Here is an 18,715-nt window from a genome sequence, read left to right as displayed (position 1 = left end):
TTTTTTATTTAAGCATAAATATTTAAATTTTACACAATTTGTATGTACATTTATGGATACTTTTCATTGATTGAACATAATCCAGGATATTGTGTATTCTTTCCAGTCTTACATTGCGAAGCTGCTCTTCCTGGAATATAAAGTTTTGCATTCCTGATATTCGTCCATGAATAATTACATGTGAAAACGGTTTTTTCACTTTTCATATGCATTATAGAACATCCGACTTGTGTATTCCGATCTGCTATCATCACAGTAAAGTGGCCACATTTCTTTTTACCCTCATTAAATACCACTGTTCCATCTCGAGGACATATTAGATGTTCTCGAAACCATCGATCAATGCCATGGTAGATATTATATTCAAGATTCTCTAAGGTGATTGTGTCTTTAAATGTTGTTCGCCGCGCGATATTTTGTCCAGAATGTTTGAAATTATGTGTATTGCGACAAGAATCATGGGTCCCTGTGCAAGTTTTGACATTCAGCTCTGCCATAAGTTCTAGTTCATCGTTCCATCGCATAGTTGCCATTCGAGTTGCTGGCGGGAAATTGGGAACTTTTCCCAGGGCCAGGTGGTTTCGATATGCATTGTGCTTATTTAATATAATTTGTTTAATTTTTGGTGAAAGATCAAACACTTCACTGTAGTCAGCACATGATGAGTTGATTTTCTAAAAAGATAAATATTCAAATGATCAGGAAGTGTGAACGATGCTTAATTTTGAATACCGGAACAGTGGTTAATTTTTATTTATGAAACATAAAACTAAACTAAACTTTATACTAATAAAAAGGATTTTTTCTATAGTCAAGGTTTATAAAATTGAAAACCCTTTGTTTCAACGATATTCTTATGGAAAACATTTATTTGTATGAAATTGTTCCTTTATTATATTTTTGTTTAAAGATAATCATTCATATCAAAAAAGTAACATAATTTTATCACTTTTCATTATTTACAAAAAATCTTACTAGATCATTATTACACGCAACATGAACCCGTCCTCCTTTACACAAATTTGTATTGCAAAATTGTGTAAGATTTCCACGAAGACAAATTACACTAGCAACTTTAAACAATAACAAAATTCCTATACAATTTAATATCTTTTCCATAGTTTTAAAAGACTATGTTTTATAAAAACACAACTTATTTCTTTTATAAAATTCTTTAAAACTATTTAAGGAAAACAACTGGAATTTTGTTAAAATAATTGTTACCCGAACTAAATCTTAAGACTAAAGATTTGTGACTAAAATGTTTGAGCTTCTTTTCATAAGAAAATATTATAATCAAACGGGACGTGATATTTTGTTGTTTTATAGCTTGAAGTGCAACTTGAATCAAAATCAAATATTTTATAATTAAATATTTTATAGCAAAAAAGATAGTAAATTTGTTTTTGAAGCATGTAAAGTCGTTTAAGAAAAATAGAATAATTCCATATTCTGTAGAAAATATAAGAGGATAGTTGGTTCACAGTAGTTCATCTTCTTTGTTTCACGATGATTCCAGATCGTATATACCCTCAAATGGACATCTAAATCAAATGGTTTGTAACTTAACCCACTGTTAACAAAGTAGCCCTTAAAAACAACTGATAAATGTTCATCTTTTGTAATTTTAACAATGACGCAACTTAAAAGGTGTAATCTTTCTCTAAAAAATAAAGTCTAGGAAGACTACAAATCCAATAAATCCTACGTTGCATTAGAAATTATATTTTGTCTCGTTTAATATAAGTTTTATTGAGCCATTGGGATCTGTTCTGTCTCCACTTTTTATTATTGATTTCATGGCGAAACTCTAATGAAGAAAGAACCCTAACGCTCGTTTCGCACTACACGGTTTTGACCGTTTGTTTTGTTAGAGGCGCGAAGAAGAGCATATACGCTTTCATATTACATGGTCACGGTAAAATGCCGGCGCCACGCCGCCGCCGAGTAGCAACAGTCTACTGCCACTACAGTATACGGCAGCCGGACGGCGCGATATGCTTAGTGGAGTACGTGACGAAATGCATGTTTTCACATCATACGATTTTATTCGTGCGGCAGAGTTCGAACTAAACCTGTGAAAAAGTATACTAAGCAAAGGAACCCTCCATATATCGTATTTTACCGTACGTTTAAAACCGTATAATGTGCAATTAGCCATTGATCCGCCTTATACCTTCCGCTTTTTTGCCGTACAGTCAAAACCGTGTAGTGTGAAGTTTAAGGCCTCTTTCACACGAGACGGTTTCTTCCGTACGCTTTTTTTTCCGTGAGCCATTAATATTAAACTAATAAAATTAACTAAAGCTTTCACACTGGACGGAGACGGGTTTTTTTCGTACGGACGATTTAAAACAGCCGTCTCAACGACTAAAATATAGGGCGACCGTTCCGTCTTATCAGTGGCGTGTGACTACGCGAACGCATTCACAAAAGACGATTTTTATGCGTCTACCGTCTTTTTTTGTGGTCACTAGTACTGAGGAAAAATATTTAAAATATAACCAAACGTAGACGGTTCACGGAAAAAATACGTTATGTGTGAAAACAAAGTCCGTACGGATAAAAATCGTACGGATTTTAACCGTAGGCCTAATTTTTTCATATTCGTTTTTAGATCAACAACCTTGCTCTTCGGACTTGGATCTTTAGATAGGCAGAGAAAGCAGTCATAAGCAGCCCCTGCTGTGGGACCATTTTGATACCATAAACTCATTAGACCTACATATTGTAAAAAAGATAACTCTTTCATGTTGGTGAACTTTCCTGCATGTTCTCCTGGACCCTGGCGATATCATGTCTGCATAAAAGTTCGGTAGAACGGTTTTAGTTATAGGTAGGTCATATCTTCCTACATATAGGCCAGTCCGTTAATCAGTTCCATCTTTGGTTGGATTCTATCAGAAAAATTAAGAAAATTTTGCCCCCATCGATCCAAGGGGAATATTAACCCTTTTCGCAAGGAAGCTGCTTATAAGGGCCGATCTTTGCGGGTCCGTTAATTTCCATCAATACCACTATCACCTAGAACTTCAAAAAAAGTGACACGAAGGTTGATGTTTAGGCTGGATATAGTTCATCCCGACATTGTTGAACCAGTATATAAAGGATGTTGTGACCGAATTGATAGCCATAACTTTTTTGGTTTAGACTAGAGTATTTTGCATGCTTTTCTGATTCCTAGTAATTTAGATTGAAATACACTGGTGAAATCAGGTAGCCCAAAAGACTAAAGGATATTAATTTAAGGTCTCGGAAAAGATTCCCGACCAAACACTCGTCAGTAAATATAGTAGTATTTAAGTCTATCCTAACCATACCATCCTGGCTGGAAAGATGACTTTAAAATCTTAACTGAGGTTCAAGGGGTGCAGCAATAGTCGGTGTCTGTCGCAAATATTACCGCTGAAATCAGTTTATTACTCTTGCCATGCCCATAGGATCTGGAAAACCAACAGTGTGATTCGTTAAGCCTTAGCTCGCTGCACGACACTGTGCATTTTAAATCCCGTCTTGTAGAAGACGAAGGGTCACATACTTTTTTTGCCATGTCGCAAAAAATACCGGTAGATGTTTGTGTTAATACCTTAAGGCGACGCAAAAAATGTTTCTATTTAATCTATAAGAATAATATACATATGTACATACGTCAAAGGCTTGAGTATAATTCACCTCACTGGGCATACTGCTCCCTAAGTCTCTTAGACAGTATTGAACGTAGATCATTTAAGTTAATTGGTAATGATGCCATAGTTAAATCATTTACGTCGCAAAGTTTTTCCTTTCACCCTGTCATTTTACGGACTAAACTCTAGACAAATAGTCAGTTACATTCCTATCTCAAGCAATTTAATCGTAATACTCGCGTCTCCACAACTCTCATCAATATACCCTCGAACCCAACTTACTGTCAAGTAAAGAAATTCGTTCTTTAGCCATTCTACGCGAAGTGGAATGCTTTGCCACACTCTGTTTTCTAATGCTTACACTATGTATGTCTTGGCATAAAAAGGGTATCAATATCCTCAAGAGCTATGCATGAATTGTGATCGGGGGTGTATACGTATACGTATAGGAACTTTTCTTAAATAATAATTCTTTTAATTAATTGTTTACCTTCTTTGTCATAATTGCCGCTCAACCTACATAAGAGAAACAGAGTAACTTCTTTCCGGCCAGCTGATACCCAAATCATCACCAGCTAAACGGTGTGTCACTTAAATTTTTTACAAACAAATATTTGAAATTTATTCCAACATTTACAAAACAATATAAAATCGCATAATTTAAATTCTAAGATTAATTCTATCAATGAATTTACAAATTACAAATAATTAGGTACTTACCTACAATAACATACGTGACTTTATTCTGATTTCTTTTCTTATAAACAAAATGCAAAACAAAGCTTTGAATCTTAACTTTGTACGTGACATCGTAGAACAACATATTTTTAAAGCATTTTTAAGATTAAGTTGGAAATCGTTAAACTGGGCCTTGTGCATTTAAAAAGGAAATAAAGTAAACTAAAGCTAGTTTTAAATTTTAAAGGTTTGCGTGAAAAATATCATTTTTGTACCTAAATTATAAAGGATGTCTTTTTATCTTCTTACAATAAATTTTCCAGTATGGCCAATACTAAACAAATGAAGCCCATGCTAATTCTGACCTACAGGGCATTTACAATGGGGAAAAAAACCTAGTGGAATTTAATGCTTCGAAATCCCCATGCTGCCTGGTATCCTTAAAGCGCCACTTACTTCCTTACACCCCACTTGCTATAATCGCTAGGTGGCAACATTGAAACTGAACATTCTTTCTATATTCTAGGAATATGCATCATCATGCACCAACCACCTCTCATCCTCATGGAATGATCATATAATCTCTGTTGCAAAACTTTTACTCTCCTTCTGAACTGGCTCCTATTAACAAAACTTTTCTACGTCCAAAACGTAACTATCACTCCCATCTCTGGACTTGTGGTCCAGTAACGTACTTAAGCTCTAATAAAGCATTTAACACAGAGCTTTTAAAATGATTGACGAGAATAAAATCATAACCTCAATTACGTCACTCGAATATCCTCATAAATCTCGTTCTTTCACCCATTTTTAACGTTTTTTTTTTAACAAACTATGCTCTAGTGATATCAACATCTGATATCCGTATTTTCTACGACAGCCAGGCCGCTATCAAATCTCTGGACTCAGTCTCTGCAAACTCTATAACAGTCCATAACTGTCGATCATCTCTAATGGCGATGGCGCAACAGTTTAATATTCACCTTTGCTGGGTGCCGGGCCATAGAGACATTCCAGGTAACTGTAAGGCAGATGAACTCACCAGGAACTGTACAGTACAACCCATCCTACCACGTCTGGCAAGTACTGGCATACCAATCGCTACTTGTAAACTGCTACTAATGCAAGACGCTGTGAGGAGGGCAGGCACCAGGTGGACCAACATCACCACGTGTCAAGCCACAAAAAACATCTGGCCAACACTGGATTTAAAACGTTCAAGGTGCTTGCTCTCTCTAAGCAGATCGCATATAAGCTCGATAATAGGTGTCATAACCGGACACTGTCTAATAGGAAAGCACGCCATGAGACTAGGCGTATTCTCAAATGACTTTTGCAGAAGCTGTATGGACGAGGAAGAGGAAGAAACGGTTCTTCATCTTCTCTGCACATGCTCTGCTCTAGCTCAAAAACGCAAGAATTACCTAGGAGAATTCTTCTTTAACGATCTAAACGATCTAACTGGTTCCATTGAGCTTAGGAGGAAGCCTCAAGATTCATGTGGTATCACAATGGGCCATTAAACTGGCCTAAGTGTGTCTGTTCCATCTTGGACAGCCACTATAACCTAATCTAACCTAACCATGCTCTAGTGAAATAGTCAGTTGAATTCCTCCTCTTAAACAACCATAATACTGGCGCTACTAGAAACATCCATCACTTTATCCTTGAGCCCAATTTTGGTAGTACTGTGAAGAATAAAGAACGGGAATGTGTAATACCTTACCAGTTACCACGCTCTATCCTTTCTTGTCATTGCAATGTTCAAGAATTCAAAATCAATCTATGTACATCAACACCTCCTTTTTGAACCCTTCCTTTTTTCCTAATGCTTACGCTGTGTCTGGATATATTAAAGATATTTCAAGGTATGTTCTAAATACAAACAAAAATCATTTTTTGAAGCTGATATTTTCTGAATAAAAGTATGTAGCTTAATTTAGAAAATTATGACAAAAGTTAAAACAAAATATTTCAAAATTCTTTCCAACTATGGTTACAATTTTTGAATAGAGAGTTCTACAGTTATGTGTTTAAGTTTTTAAAGCATCTTATTGGCTGCATTCAATCTAGTGTTGGATAGGGTATCCTGGATAGGTGGATTTTTAGATGCTTTGTTGAACGAGTTGGGTAGCTGTATTGAGATAGCTCTCAAAAAAACAAAAACAACTTTCAGCTCTTCACAAAAAGCAGAGAACCATTTAATCTTCAAAGTTAAAATTGTTGTAAGATAAAACATTTAATGGAAAATTTAACTGATTTTTCAATTTCTTGAAAAATGTTTCTTCACCAGGTTTTTGAGTCTCGGAGCTGGCCCTTTTTCTTTCTGCACTCATCCAAGAAGAGCAGAATGGATTTATGTTCCCAAACTTAAAAATAAGGGAATAGAGTAGTTCTTCTTTGGGGTTTTGAATCATCTGAAAAAATAACTTGCCTTTCCTTTCAGAGAACTTATTTGCTTCTAGCTTCTTAAGCTGTCCGCCTCTGTCTGCTTTTATACATAAAAATAAAAAAGTTAGATTTATTTATTTCTATAAGATTAAGGTATGTACATATTTTTCCCTGGGGGGTCATTCCGTAAAACGATTATAGTCAAACGATAGCGTTTTGACGATAGTTTCACTTCAAGTAAGACGATAATCGTCAAAGTGATATCTCTAAAATGATAGCTAAATAGGTATCGTCTGTCATTGCTTTCTAAATAAGCAAATTGAAATAAAAATGTTTCGGTGTAATTGAGTATTGTTACAAAGTGAAAATGAAAACTCAGAAAAAAAGTAAAACAAATAAGGTTATGGAAACAAATAAGAAATAAATCAGACCCTCTATCTCTTCCAACCTATATGTATTTAAGCATTTTTTTGTTTTTTATTTCTCACTTGTAAAATAATCTAAACCATCATAGTTTTGTTCAAAGTTTTTTAAGAAAGGCCTTTATAATTTCAATAATATCAGACATAAATAAATTATAGTTACATCGTCGGCGGCAAATAATAAAAACGGTAACAGTAACAATAACAATAATCAACACAAAAGTTTGGTAGAAAGCAATTTGTTGCAAATTTTCACAACTTCCCATAGATAATAACATTTTCAAGTTATCGAACAAGCGTTATCTTTCGTTGAGTTCATTTTGACATTTCAGTTATTTTATATTGACAACGACAGACGAGACGATAGTGACAAAGTAACGTGATGCAAATTATTGACGATATCGTAAATGATAATCGTTTTGAAAATTACGGAATGACTCCCCTGTATTTTGTTCTACCATCGGAACAGGATGAGGTTCTTCAACTTCAGAATGCTGGACACTAGACTGGAGGTAAGACCTACCAAATTGGTCATCTACAAAAAGAGAACAAAATAAGTCAATTTTGAAGTTTAAAAAAAAAGATCATAATAACCTTCTAAAATTCGGAGGCAAATAGCTTCTTCATCGTCTATTATGTACAGAATATTCTCAAATAAAACTTCAACTAACTGTATCTTTTTGTATACCAACAAAATACAAAAAGGTGAAATTAATTTTCAAGTTTCTTAAAATTCAACCATGTGTTGAATCAGCAGTTCTGTCAGATACCTGCATATGTACATACCCCAAAAATTCTTGGATAACTTTAGATTCCTTTTTTGACATCTGAGCTATTTGTGATCAGCTGTTATTTTACACGTAAAACACTAGACAACTAGTAAGAATTTCTTTAACTTTACTCTACAAAATCTCTACCTTCAATTATTCATCCTACAATAATTATTAAAAACATTATTGTGTACAAAACACTTCTCGGACAAGCTACGAGTTCACAACGATTTGTATTTTGTATTGTAAAGTTAGTCAAGAAAAATCTCCCTAACTATCAAGTCAAGTCTACTTATGTCAAAATGAAAGTTGATCATGTTTTTGTCATTCAACTGACAGCTGAGCTTTATTACTCTATGATTTATTTATTTTCTGCAAAATTCCACTTGATGTTTTGCTCAAAAGCATTCCTTGTCAAATTGGAAAAGGAATAAGTAATGTTTCTTTACAATACAAATTATTATTTTTTTTTTATAATTTACAGGCACTCAAGGGGTTATTAGTACCCTTTATATGTTTATATTTAAACATAGTGCGAGCATTAGGAAAAAAGGGAAGGATTTAAAAGGAGATACTTGTGCACATTAGTCTTAAAGTTCTGAACATCAAAATGGGAGGGAAAAACAGAGTTGGCCAAAGCATTCCACATTCTCGATGTGCGATTTAAGAAAGAATCTCTGTACTTAACAGTACGCCCGAAATTGAGCTCAAGGGTAAACTGATGAGCATTCCTGGAAGTGTGAGTATTACGGCTGAATCGTTTAAGGGCTGGAATGCAACAGAACATTGTTTGTAAAAATATCGATAAAACAACGAAAGGCATGAAACATTGCGGTGGTGTCTAGCGATGTAAATGTTTCGATTATAGTTCTATCGCCTATCATTTTTAAAGCCCTTTTTTGTATTCTATCCAAGAGATTTAAACTTGTTTTGGGGGCACTGGCCGAGACATGCGAATTATATTCAAGCTTTGGACGGATGAAGGCTTTGTAAATTACATCCAGATCAGAAGGGCTGAAAGATTTCTTGCACCGTCGGAGAAATCCTAAGCACCTGGCAGCATTTTTGGTAATATCAAATATATGAACGTTCCATAAAAGGTGATCTGTGATACACATACCAAGTACTGACAGTTGATTAGTTTCTTGGATGCAAGTGCCACTCATAGATAGTGGCATCGGGGGTGTGTTACGCTTTAACGACAGGAGACAGCATTGAGTTTTCGAAGCATTAAATTCTACACGGTTTTTGATTCCCCATTGTACAATGCTGTCAAGATCAGAATTTAATAAGCTTATCATACGCTGCCGTTGAAGTTCCACATCCGAAGGACAAGGATGTGCATCTATAAACGAGTATGAGAAGCTGAGGGTACTGTCGTCGGCGAAACAGGATAATGGATTAGAAGTGGTAGACATAAGATCATTTATGAATATAAGAAAGAGTGTCGGAGACAAAACGGAGCCCTGGGGAACACCAGCATTTATTTTATGAATTTCAGACTTGTAACCATCCAATACAACTTGAATTGAACGGTTAGAAAGGTAATTTCTAATCCAACCAAGAAGAGATTCATCAATACCAAAAGCACGCATTTTCGATAAGAGAGCTTGGTTCCAAACTCTATCAAATGCTTTTGAAATATCAAGTGCAATAATCTTACTTTCTCCAAAACGATGTAAAGATTTGTTCCACTGTTCGGTGAGATAAACCATGAGATCACCAGTGGACCTATTGCTACGAAAACCATATTGTCGGTCATTAAGAAGTTTCCGTTCTTCGAGATATTTCTTGAGCTGATAATTAATCAGCGTTTCCATGACCTTGGAAAGAAGGGACGTGAGTGCTATATTGGACGATAGTTAGAGGGAGAGGAGGATTCGCCTTTTTTAGGGATAGGCTGGACTAATGCTATTTTCTATCCGCTCGGAAAGAGACCTGTAGAGTAGGAAAGATGGAAAAGTTTACGTAATGGTTTTGCCAGCGATGAAGAACACCTCTTCAGAACAATTGGGGAGATACTATCCGGGCCAGCGGATTTGTGCATGCCAAGGTCTTTCAGTACTCTTGCAACTGTACGAGTGCGAAAGAAGATTCGTCCCATAGAATCATTTACGCTCTCAAGAATAGGAGGACTCATGACACTTTCCGGTAGCGTCGAATTAACAGCAAACTGTGCTGCAACAAATTGGCTTTATCAATCGATCTTACATATCTTTTTGGACTATAATGTTTTTGGTAGTTTTTGTACTGTGAACTTAAAGCAGAGGTTTGTGAAGTAAAGGTCTGAATTAGAAATTCTTCATGACACTTGAAAAACTAGATACCTTGGTCAAAATGTACGTTCAAAAAATGCAGTTGACTGCAAATGAAGTCCCTTATGGTGCCTGAACCTGCCCAATTTTCCAATAACGTTGCCTTAATTGGAAAGAATTTTTTGGCGGCTAACCAATCAGATAATAGAATCTTGACTAACTTTCAAATCCCCTTTGTCCTCTGACTTTGAACCTGCCCAATGGCATGCATGCTTCAACTGCATTCAAACTAATTATAAAATTCGCTGCAAAAATGATGAACATTTTGCAGAGTTACCATTTAATCATTTAAAGTTTCTTAAACAATGTCACACTATTAATCTAACAATAGGAAAGAAAGTGAAAGTGATGAAGAATTGGTACATGTTAAGAAAAAATAAACTAACTTACTTACTAACTTTTGTTACGTGATAATTATCATATTTAAAATACACTCTTTTGTTTCTGTTATGTGATTCTTCTATTCCAACTTAGCAACAGCAGAGTATCAAGAAGAGAACCCACAAATCAAAATCTTAACATCTTTTAATTTAAACGATCTTAAATAAGATCTCATGTTTGCTAATTAGGTTAGTCCTACTACCTTAAATATCGCTCTGTAGCTTCATGGGGTTAAATTATGTATGTTTCGTTGGAAACGATAAGACTTAGAATTACTTACCATAATGAGCTTGTCACACTTATGGTCTTTTTTTTATGAATTTAAACAGGTTTTATTTTTTAAAATTATTCAGATTGTATTGTATTTGGACTAATTATGAACAAAGATGAAAATAAATTACAAATTTGTTGTCCCTTATGGAATCAACCAATAATTTATTCACACATTTCTTATATCAAACCTATTCTTACAGGCATCGAAAGATATGCCTAAGGTCTGTATCACTTTGGAGAAATGTAAGTTTTTGAGATTAATCATTAACCCAACTAAGTGACAAAATTGGTTTTAAAGTTGATTTTTGTTTAATTTTCAGATTAATGACGACTTACGAACAGACTCAAGGATGAAATAATGATTTAAGTTACAATAAAAATGGACAAATTTTAGAACTTATTGCATATGTACATACATATATGATTTTTATTTTCTTTATTTACATTTCTTAATTTAATTTAAATTATTTCTTAAAATTACGATTTTTTTTAATCTAATCTAAAATTATTTAAAAGTATTTTTCATTGCTTGAACACAATCCAGAGTATTTTTTACTCTTTCCAGACTTACATTGGGAAGCTGTCTTTCCCGGATGGAAGAGTTTTGAATTAACCAAATTCGTCGTGGCATAATTACACGTTAGAACTGTTTTATCATTTTTCATGAGAATCATGGCACATCCAACATGGGTATTTTTATCAGCTATCATCACAGTAAAATGACCACATTTATTTTTTCCATCAGTATAGACTTCTGGTTGATTTCGTGGACATAAAGGATACTCTGCAAACCAACGATCAATTGTACCTTTGATTGTACTTTCGAGATCAGCTGAAGAGATTTTATCTCCGAATATGGTTTGTCTACCGATATTCTGGCCAGATTGTTTAAATTTAGGTGTATTCCGACAAGAATCATGAGTTCCGGTGCAAGATTTGACATTTAATTTAGCCATAAATTCTAATTCATCACTCCATTTCATGGTAGCCATTCGATTGGCAGACGGAAAGTGCGGCACTTTTCCCAGGGCAAGTTGGTTGCGATATGCGTTGTGCTTATCGACAATCATTTGTTTAATTTGTGGGCTTAATTTAAGGACTTTACTGTTGGCTGCACAGGATGGTTGGATTTGCTAAAAATTAAAAAAAAAAGTGTTATATAAATTCTAATGTTTTTTAATGCAAAATAAAAGTAAATAAAAGGATGTTCTAAAATGATTTGAATTTCAAAACAATTTCTGGGTAAGGCGTTGGTAACACTTCGAAATAATTTGACATTTGACAGTTAAAGGGAAACAAATTGGAATATCAATCAAATGTTAGCAAGGAATTTAAATTTAAACAATCACACTGATAATAGATTTTTGCGAACAAAAATAAAATCAAAAATATGTATGTAAATATTTCAAAAGCAACAAAATTATAACGGCCTTAGTACGAAAAATTAGAACTTTTAGGATCAAAACTTCATTAAAAAAATTACCGTGAATTCAAATCAATTTTAAGATTTAGGACATCCCTTAACAAAAGTTTTAAAACGTTTGGTTACTAGCACTCAATTTTTAATAATTTATATTTTACAACGAAAGGAATAGTTACTGATTTTATTTTATTTGATAACATTTTTATCTTACTTGATTATTATTGCACGCAACATGAGCATTAGTTCCTCCGCATAAATTTCTGTTGCAATATTTGTCAACACTCGCACCAAAAACAATTATAACATTTAAGAATAACAAAAAGCTTAAAACAATATGTTTCACCATTTTGAACAATTTTTTTTAATTTCTAAAATCTAAATTCGCAGAGATTAACACTAAGGTCTTTATGAACAAAACTACCTTCTGCCGGCTACCGCAACTCTAAAGGAATTAACCTCAAGTTGATGCTAAGACTTGATATATATAATGGTTTGAATATTTAAATACATCTCATCTCTTTGAAAAAAAAAAAAAAATAGATGAAAGCTAATCAGATGTGATATCTAATTATAATTTTGTAGTAATATAGTTGGTAGTTCTATATTTAATATAAGTACTAGGGTTTTTTCTTCTATAAAGTCGTTATAGTATACGAGTAGTATTTTGATTTATAGATTAATTGGAACAAGTTTTCATACGTTCTTCCCTTTCTTTGTTTGATTGGAAACTATACGGGTTTATCTGTGAGAAATGTTCAAAGAATACGTTTGTATATTTCATGAAAATTATTACTCATATGGAAAATTGAACTGCAATCGAATTTGTTGTTTAGATCACCTATATATTTAGTCATTTTTCATTGGATTAAACAAGAAATAAATATTATTCTATTTTAAGTAGATAGAAAATAATATTTGATCAATTTCAAAAACAAACAAAAATATAATATTTTCAATTTTTTTAAAGAGAAGATAATCTTAGAAAAGAATAAAGAACTTAAAAACATAAAAATAATTAAATGTATGTTGTGCCACAAAATTCACGATTTTGTAGATTGAACTCCCATTTTGACAAGTTTTTTAATGTGTGTAATTTCCGCGTTTCCTGTTTGAAAAATCTTAACTTCCCATAGAAAGATAGGTTCAGACGACATAAGGAACTTCAAAGTTAGGCATGTTTCTAGACACTATCTGATTGGCTAGCTGCCAAAAACTACCTTGCTATTAAGGCAACTTAAATGGAAAGTTGACTGGAAAGTAAGTCAAGGAAAATCGCCCTAAATTTTGACCAAGGGAACTAGTTAGTTTTTCAAATGTCATGAATTTTAAATTCAGAACTTTACTTCGCAAACCTCTACTTAAAGTTCATAGTACAAAACGTACCAACAAAATTATTGTCTACAAAACACTCCCCAGACAAGCAACAAGCCCATCAAGATTTGTATTTTGTATTGTAAAGAAATATAACTTATTTCTTTTCCAAATTTACAAGGGGCCCTTTTACAGAAAGCATAAAGCAAAGTTGTGCAGAAAATAAATAAATCACAGAGTAATAAAGTTCAGCTTTCAGTTGAATGAAAAAGCATGATCAACTGTCATTTTGCATGAAGTAGACTTGACTTAATAGTAGGAGAATTTTTTCTTGACTTACTTTTCAGTTAACTTTTCTTTAAAGTTGCCTTAGTTGAAAGGTAATCTTTTGGCAGCTGGCCAATCCTATACTAGAAACTTGCCTAACTTATGTCGTTTGAACCTGCCCAATGACAGTTGATCATTTGTTTCATTCAACTAAAAGCTGAACTTTATTACTCTATGATTTATTTATTTTCTGCATAACTTCATTTAATGCTTTCTGTAAAATGATTCCTTGTCAAATTGGAAAAGAAATAAGTAATATTTTTTTACAATATAAAATACAAACCGTGATAAACTTTGTAGTCAATAATATTTTTGGTAGTTTTTTTACTGTCAACTTAAAGTAAAGGTTTGTGAAGTAGAGTTCTGAAATTGAAATTCATGACCATTAAAAAACTAACTAGTTGTCTTGGTCAAAATGTAGGTTCAAGGAATGAAGTCTGGACCTGCTCATTGTAATCCGTCCGATCAGTCGTATTGAAAATATTGACATTTCTCGACGTTTCAAGGTCCCTAGCATTTAAATAAAAGAATTCTAAAAAGATGTCTGTATGATGTATATGCGTGTACTTAAGTTCCTACGCCCATACATCCGTACGTTCGGGAAGTTTTTTCACCCTCCAAATCTCAAAAAGAAGTCTCCAAAAAATTGAGTGAATGGTTTTTTACAAAAGCAATTAAAAAGAAAAACATTTTGGTTAACCCAAAATATCTCATTCACCAATAACGCTAGCGACTTGAATTAAATTTGATATCATATAATGTGACGTAATACTACTCTGGCATAATTTTATAATTCTAAAACTATTTTTTTAAAACAAAAAAACTGAAACAAATTATTTTCAGCTGAAATGACTTACAAACAAAAATTATTTTATCTTTAAAATAAATGTATTCATTGAAGAATAAAGTTTTTGAAATTAGGTAAAATGTTGACAAAAATTGAATTGACAGTTTTTACAAAAAATAAAAACCTAAACAAAAAACTTTACTAAAAGTTGGTAAAAATTGAGTTTCGACTTGTATATCTTTTTAAAAATTAAATAAATTAGCATGATATTGGAAGTTTTGCTTACAAACAATTAAGACCTAACAAAAACATTACAAAAGTTGGTAAAAATTGATTTTCGACTCATTTTTTTTTAAACAAAGACATTGGCTAACTAAGTTTATCTTACAAAAATTATTGTTTTCAACATTCAGTAAAATTTCGAGAAAAATCTAATTGACATTACTAAAAGTTTTTTAAAAAGTGAGTTTCAAACTGATTTCATCTTATAGAAAATATAATTTTTGTCATTTAGTAATTTTTGTATAAAAAATCAAAAGTCAGTTTTTTTTATAAAAAATTTAATTTACAAGAAATTGTAAATCTCGATATCTCGTGAATGAATGAAGGTATTGACTTCATAATGATTTCATTCTGTGCTAACTTGTATTGCCAACGTATAATATTGTTCTTAGAAAAATCCGATCTGGAAATAAATACTTTCTAGAAATGCTACTAAAATTGGTAAAAATTGGGTTTCGGCTTAAAATCTCGTTAAAAAAAATAGATTTAGTAGTCAAACTTATATATCTCATGCAAAATATTGTTCCTTACTTTTTTTTAGAAAAATTTAATTGACTTTTTTCTACAAAACACCAAAATCTACAAAAAGAATAATAAAAACCTGATAAGAAATGGTTTTCGACTCAATTATTAGGAGAAGGAGAAAGAACGATATCGACTTCAAATTATGTATCTTACGCAAAATATTGTTATAAACATTTTTGTTTTAAGCAAGACAAAACCGACAGACGGTATGGAAAGTTATCAGTGGCTTCTCATTCCAGACTCTTTTTATTTAATTTATTACAGAGTCGACTTTATCGAATTTAAGCTTCCTAAAAGTCTTATACGTATTCCTTTTAACTGATGTTTAATACATTGAAAGTGGGTTGAAAAAACGCCCCATAATTAAAACCGTCATTTTTTAAATTTTGTTTCTACAACAAGACCAAATCTACTTTTTGCTTTATAATGTTGTTTATTTGTCAGTGATTCATGTATGTATATTTTTCGTGACGTATTTATGTTTATCAGGCAACACTTGTGTCATACGTATTTGACATTTTTTGATAAGCTGTTAAGTTGTTGTTAAATAAAATTTAAAAAAACAGTTTTGTAGCCAAATAAATGGCTACTGTAAAAAGGAAAAATGCATAAGAACTTGGCTTGTCACTTTTGAGTCGTTCATTCTCCTGATGTTAATATTTCATTCTCCTGCTCTGTCAATCCGGCTGGGAAAATTTTCAGAAATCTTAAGAACTGTTATTAAATCCGTAACTTGTATGAGCTTTGTTTTCACTTTCACCATGTTTAGCACTGAAGGCAAAAGGTTTTGTAGTAAATTTCCAAGTTTGAAACTAATGTCATCTGGAAAAACAACTTCTATCGTTAAAATCTTGAATAGAATGTGAAGTATGTACATAGACCTTATATCTTCCACGTAGGAGTACATTTTAAAAATTGGTCAGGTTTAGATGACATAAGGGACTTGAATGTATTTACTTACTACAAATTTCTGTTATCTAATTGGCTACATGCAAAAAAATTACCTTCCAATTAAGGTGACTACATTGGAAATTTGGTTGGAAAGTTAGTAAAAAAAAACTTCCTTACTATCTAGTCAAGGCTACTTATGTCAAAATGACAGTTGGTCATGTTTTTTCATTCTATTTAATGTTTTTTGTGAAAGGGTTTCTTGTAAAATTGAAAAAAGAACTAAGTAATATTCCGTTACAATACGATACAAAAATCAAATGTCGATGGGCTTGTAACTTGCCTGAAAAGTGTTTTGTAGACAACAATATTTTTTTGTAATTTTTGTACAGTGAACCGAAGGTAGAAGTTAGTGAATAAGTTAGGGTAATATATAATTAAGTTCCAACTTTAAAATTAATGACATTTGAAACACTAACTAGTTGCCTTGGCTAAAATGTTAAGTCAAAGAACGCCGTTGATTGCAAATTAAGTAACTTATGTAGTGTGAACCTGACAAATCACAGAGTAATAAAATTCAGCTTTTATTTGAATGCAAAAACTTTGTCAGTTGTCATTTTGACATATATAAGCTTACTTGACTAGATTGTACGAGAGATTTTTTTTTCCTAAGTTTCTAGTCAACTTTTCTAAGAAAAAAAAACGTTATTTTTTTGTTAAACAAAATGCCCAGAAAAATGATATCCGACATTTTACAGTATTAATGACGATATGCATTTTCCCAAATAAACAAAATAAAATTAATTTTTTTTTAACGAAGTACATATGTTGTATGTACGTAAAATAAAATATAAGTATTTTTTTGCTCTAAAAATAAACTCAGTTATTTTTATTAAAACATAAAGTGGAAATCTTCATTTATGTAGAGAGACACGTTTTCTTATGATAGATAGTGTTATTACTATCAGTATTTAACATTTATGAATGCTGATTAACAAAACAAAACAAAATATAGTAAAATGAAATATCATTGATTATAAATACCTAAATACAAATATTCGCACAAACTTTGAACTTTAAAGAAGACTTATTTGTACTTACATTGACAGTGCATCATTATTCTAGATATAACTTTGAGTTTACATTGCCATGTTTTGTCATGAATATAATTAATTACTTACTATTTCTCATCAAAATAAATTAAACGTGTAGAAAATTGCTTTAACTTATCTGTAAAGACAACAACTAGCCGGTGAAGCGCCAAAAGCGAATACACCCATCTCTAGGAGCGTTTTTTTTTGCAATCAAGGGCGGAATCAATTTTCTACACATTATGTAGGAGGGGGTTGGGGTAGTGTGTATTTAAAAATTCAATGAGTTTTACAAGGAATGACAAATTAATTAAGTTGAAATTTAATGGTTGCAATTGAAATGCAATGAATTTCCAATGCATAAACATAAAGGTAGATACAAAAAAAGGTTTGTTGGTTTATAGATTGAAATAAAGAGACTGCCAATAAAAAGGTTTCATTTTGAATAGCCCGCTAACTGGTTAGCTGTCACTTTTAAAGTTGTCATATTTTGACATTTTCAAGTAAAAATTACGCCATTATTAAAAATGTCAACACATGGAAAATTTTCTGAGAACGATATTGTGCTGCCTTGTCTGATATCCTCTTCTTCCTCTTTACAATGAAATGAACATCCATTGCTCTACTCGTTTCTTAATATCAAAAAGAAACCTATAGATTAAGCCAATAAAATTTTCAAAGAATCTTCACAGAAGGATTGAGAAATCTAATCATAAAAAGCCTGTTCTAAAATTTCTGGCAGCCAAAGTGATAAGCATGAGAAATTTTGTTTACATTTCTGAAAATATAGAAATCTCTGAGATCATAGAAATTCAAACTGGCCAAATATATTAAAATAAGTTATGTAAACGTCAATCTCTGAAGTTTAATGTTTGACGTTTGTATCTGTATACTTCTCGAATGTGCAAGTTCAATTGACATTAACCGCCATTTGCAAATTTCATAGCATACTCTTAAAAGTTGATGGCTCTTGTGTTTCCAGACAATTTTTGAGCCACCTTATATATGCACATAGAATTTATTACAACATATATTTAAAAAAAAAAAACCCAGAGAAAAGAATGTATAACTTTGTTAAACCAACAAACAATAAATTTTGAGATTATATTGATCATTGTTTTTTATAACCATACTTACTTAAAAACACATTGTAAATTCTCCCCTTCCCCTTTATCCGCCCTTGTCTAGTTGCGAATCTTTTTAAAAGACCTTTAAAAAAATCTGT

The 18,715-nt window shown here is 32.3% G+C and overlaps 2 protein-coding genes across 2 annotated transcripts; both read right to left on the bottom strand.

Moving 5' to 3' along the window:
- LOC129947244 (antigen 5 like allergen Cul n 1-like) lies at positions 1-1,240 on the bottom strand. The gene is made up of 2 exons (XM_056057743.1): positions 976-1,240; positions 1-674 (listed from the first exon to the last, which is right to left on the bottom strand). The coding sequence occupies exons 1-2, from the start codon at positions 1,117-1,119 to the stop codon at positions 51-53; spliced, it is 768 nt and encodes a 255-aa protein (XP_055913718.1). The 5' UTR covers positions 1,120-1,240; the 3' UTR covers positions 1-50.
- Positions 1,241-11,244: 10,004 nt separating this feature from the next.
- LOC129945771 (antigen 5 like allergen Cul n 1-like) lies at positions 11,245-12,739 on the bottom strand. The gene is made up of 2 exons (XM_056055691.1): positions 12,491-12,739; positions 11,245-11,989 (listed from the first exon to the last, which is right to left on the bottom strand). Exons 1-2 carry the CDS (start codon positions 12,623-12,625, stop codon positions 11,366-11,368), a joined length of 759 nt encoding a protein of 252 aa, XP_055911666.1. The 5' UTR covers positions 12,626-12,739; the 3' UTR covers positions 11,245-11,365.
- Positions 12,740-18,715: the final 5,976 nt, after the last annotated feature.

This window comes from Eupeodes corollae, chromosome 2 (genome assembly GCF_945859685.1).
Source record: "Eupeodes corollae chromosome 2, idEupCoro1.1, whole genome shotgun sequence".
In the NCBI taxonomy this organism is placed as follows: Eukaryota; Metazoa; Arthropoda; class Insecta; order Diptera; family Syrphidae; genus Eupeodes; species Eupeodes corollae.
The sequence above is the reverse complement of the archived record's forward strand: the minus strand, read 5'-3'. Positions and strand labels throughout refer to the sequence as shown.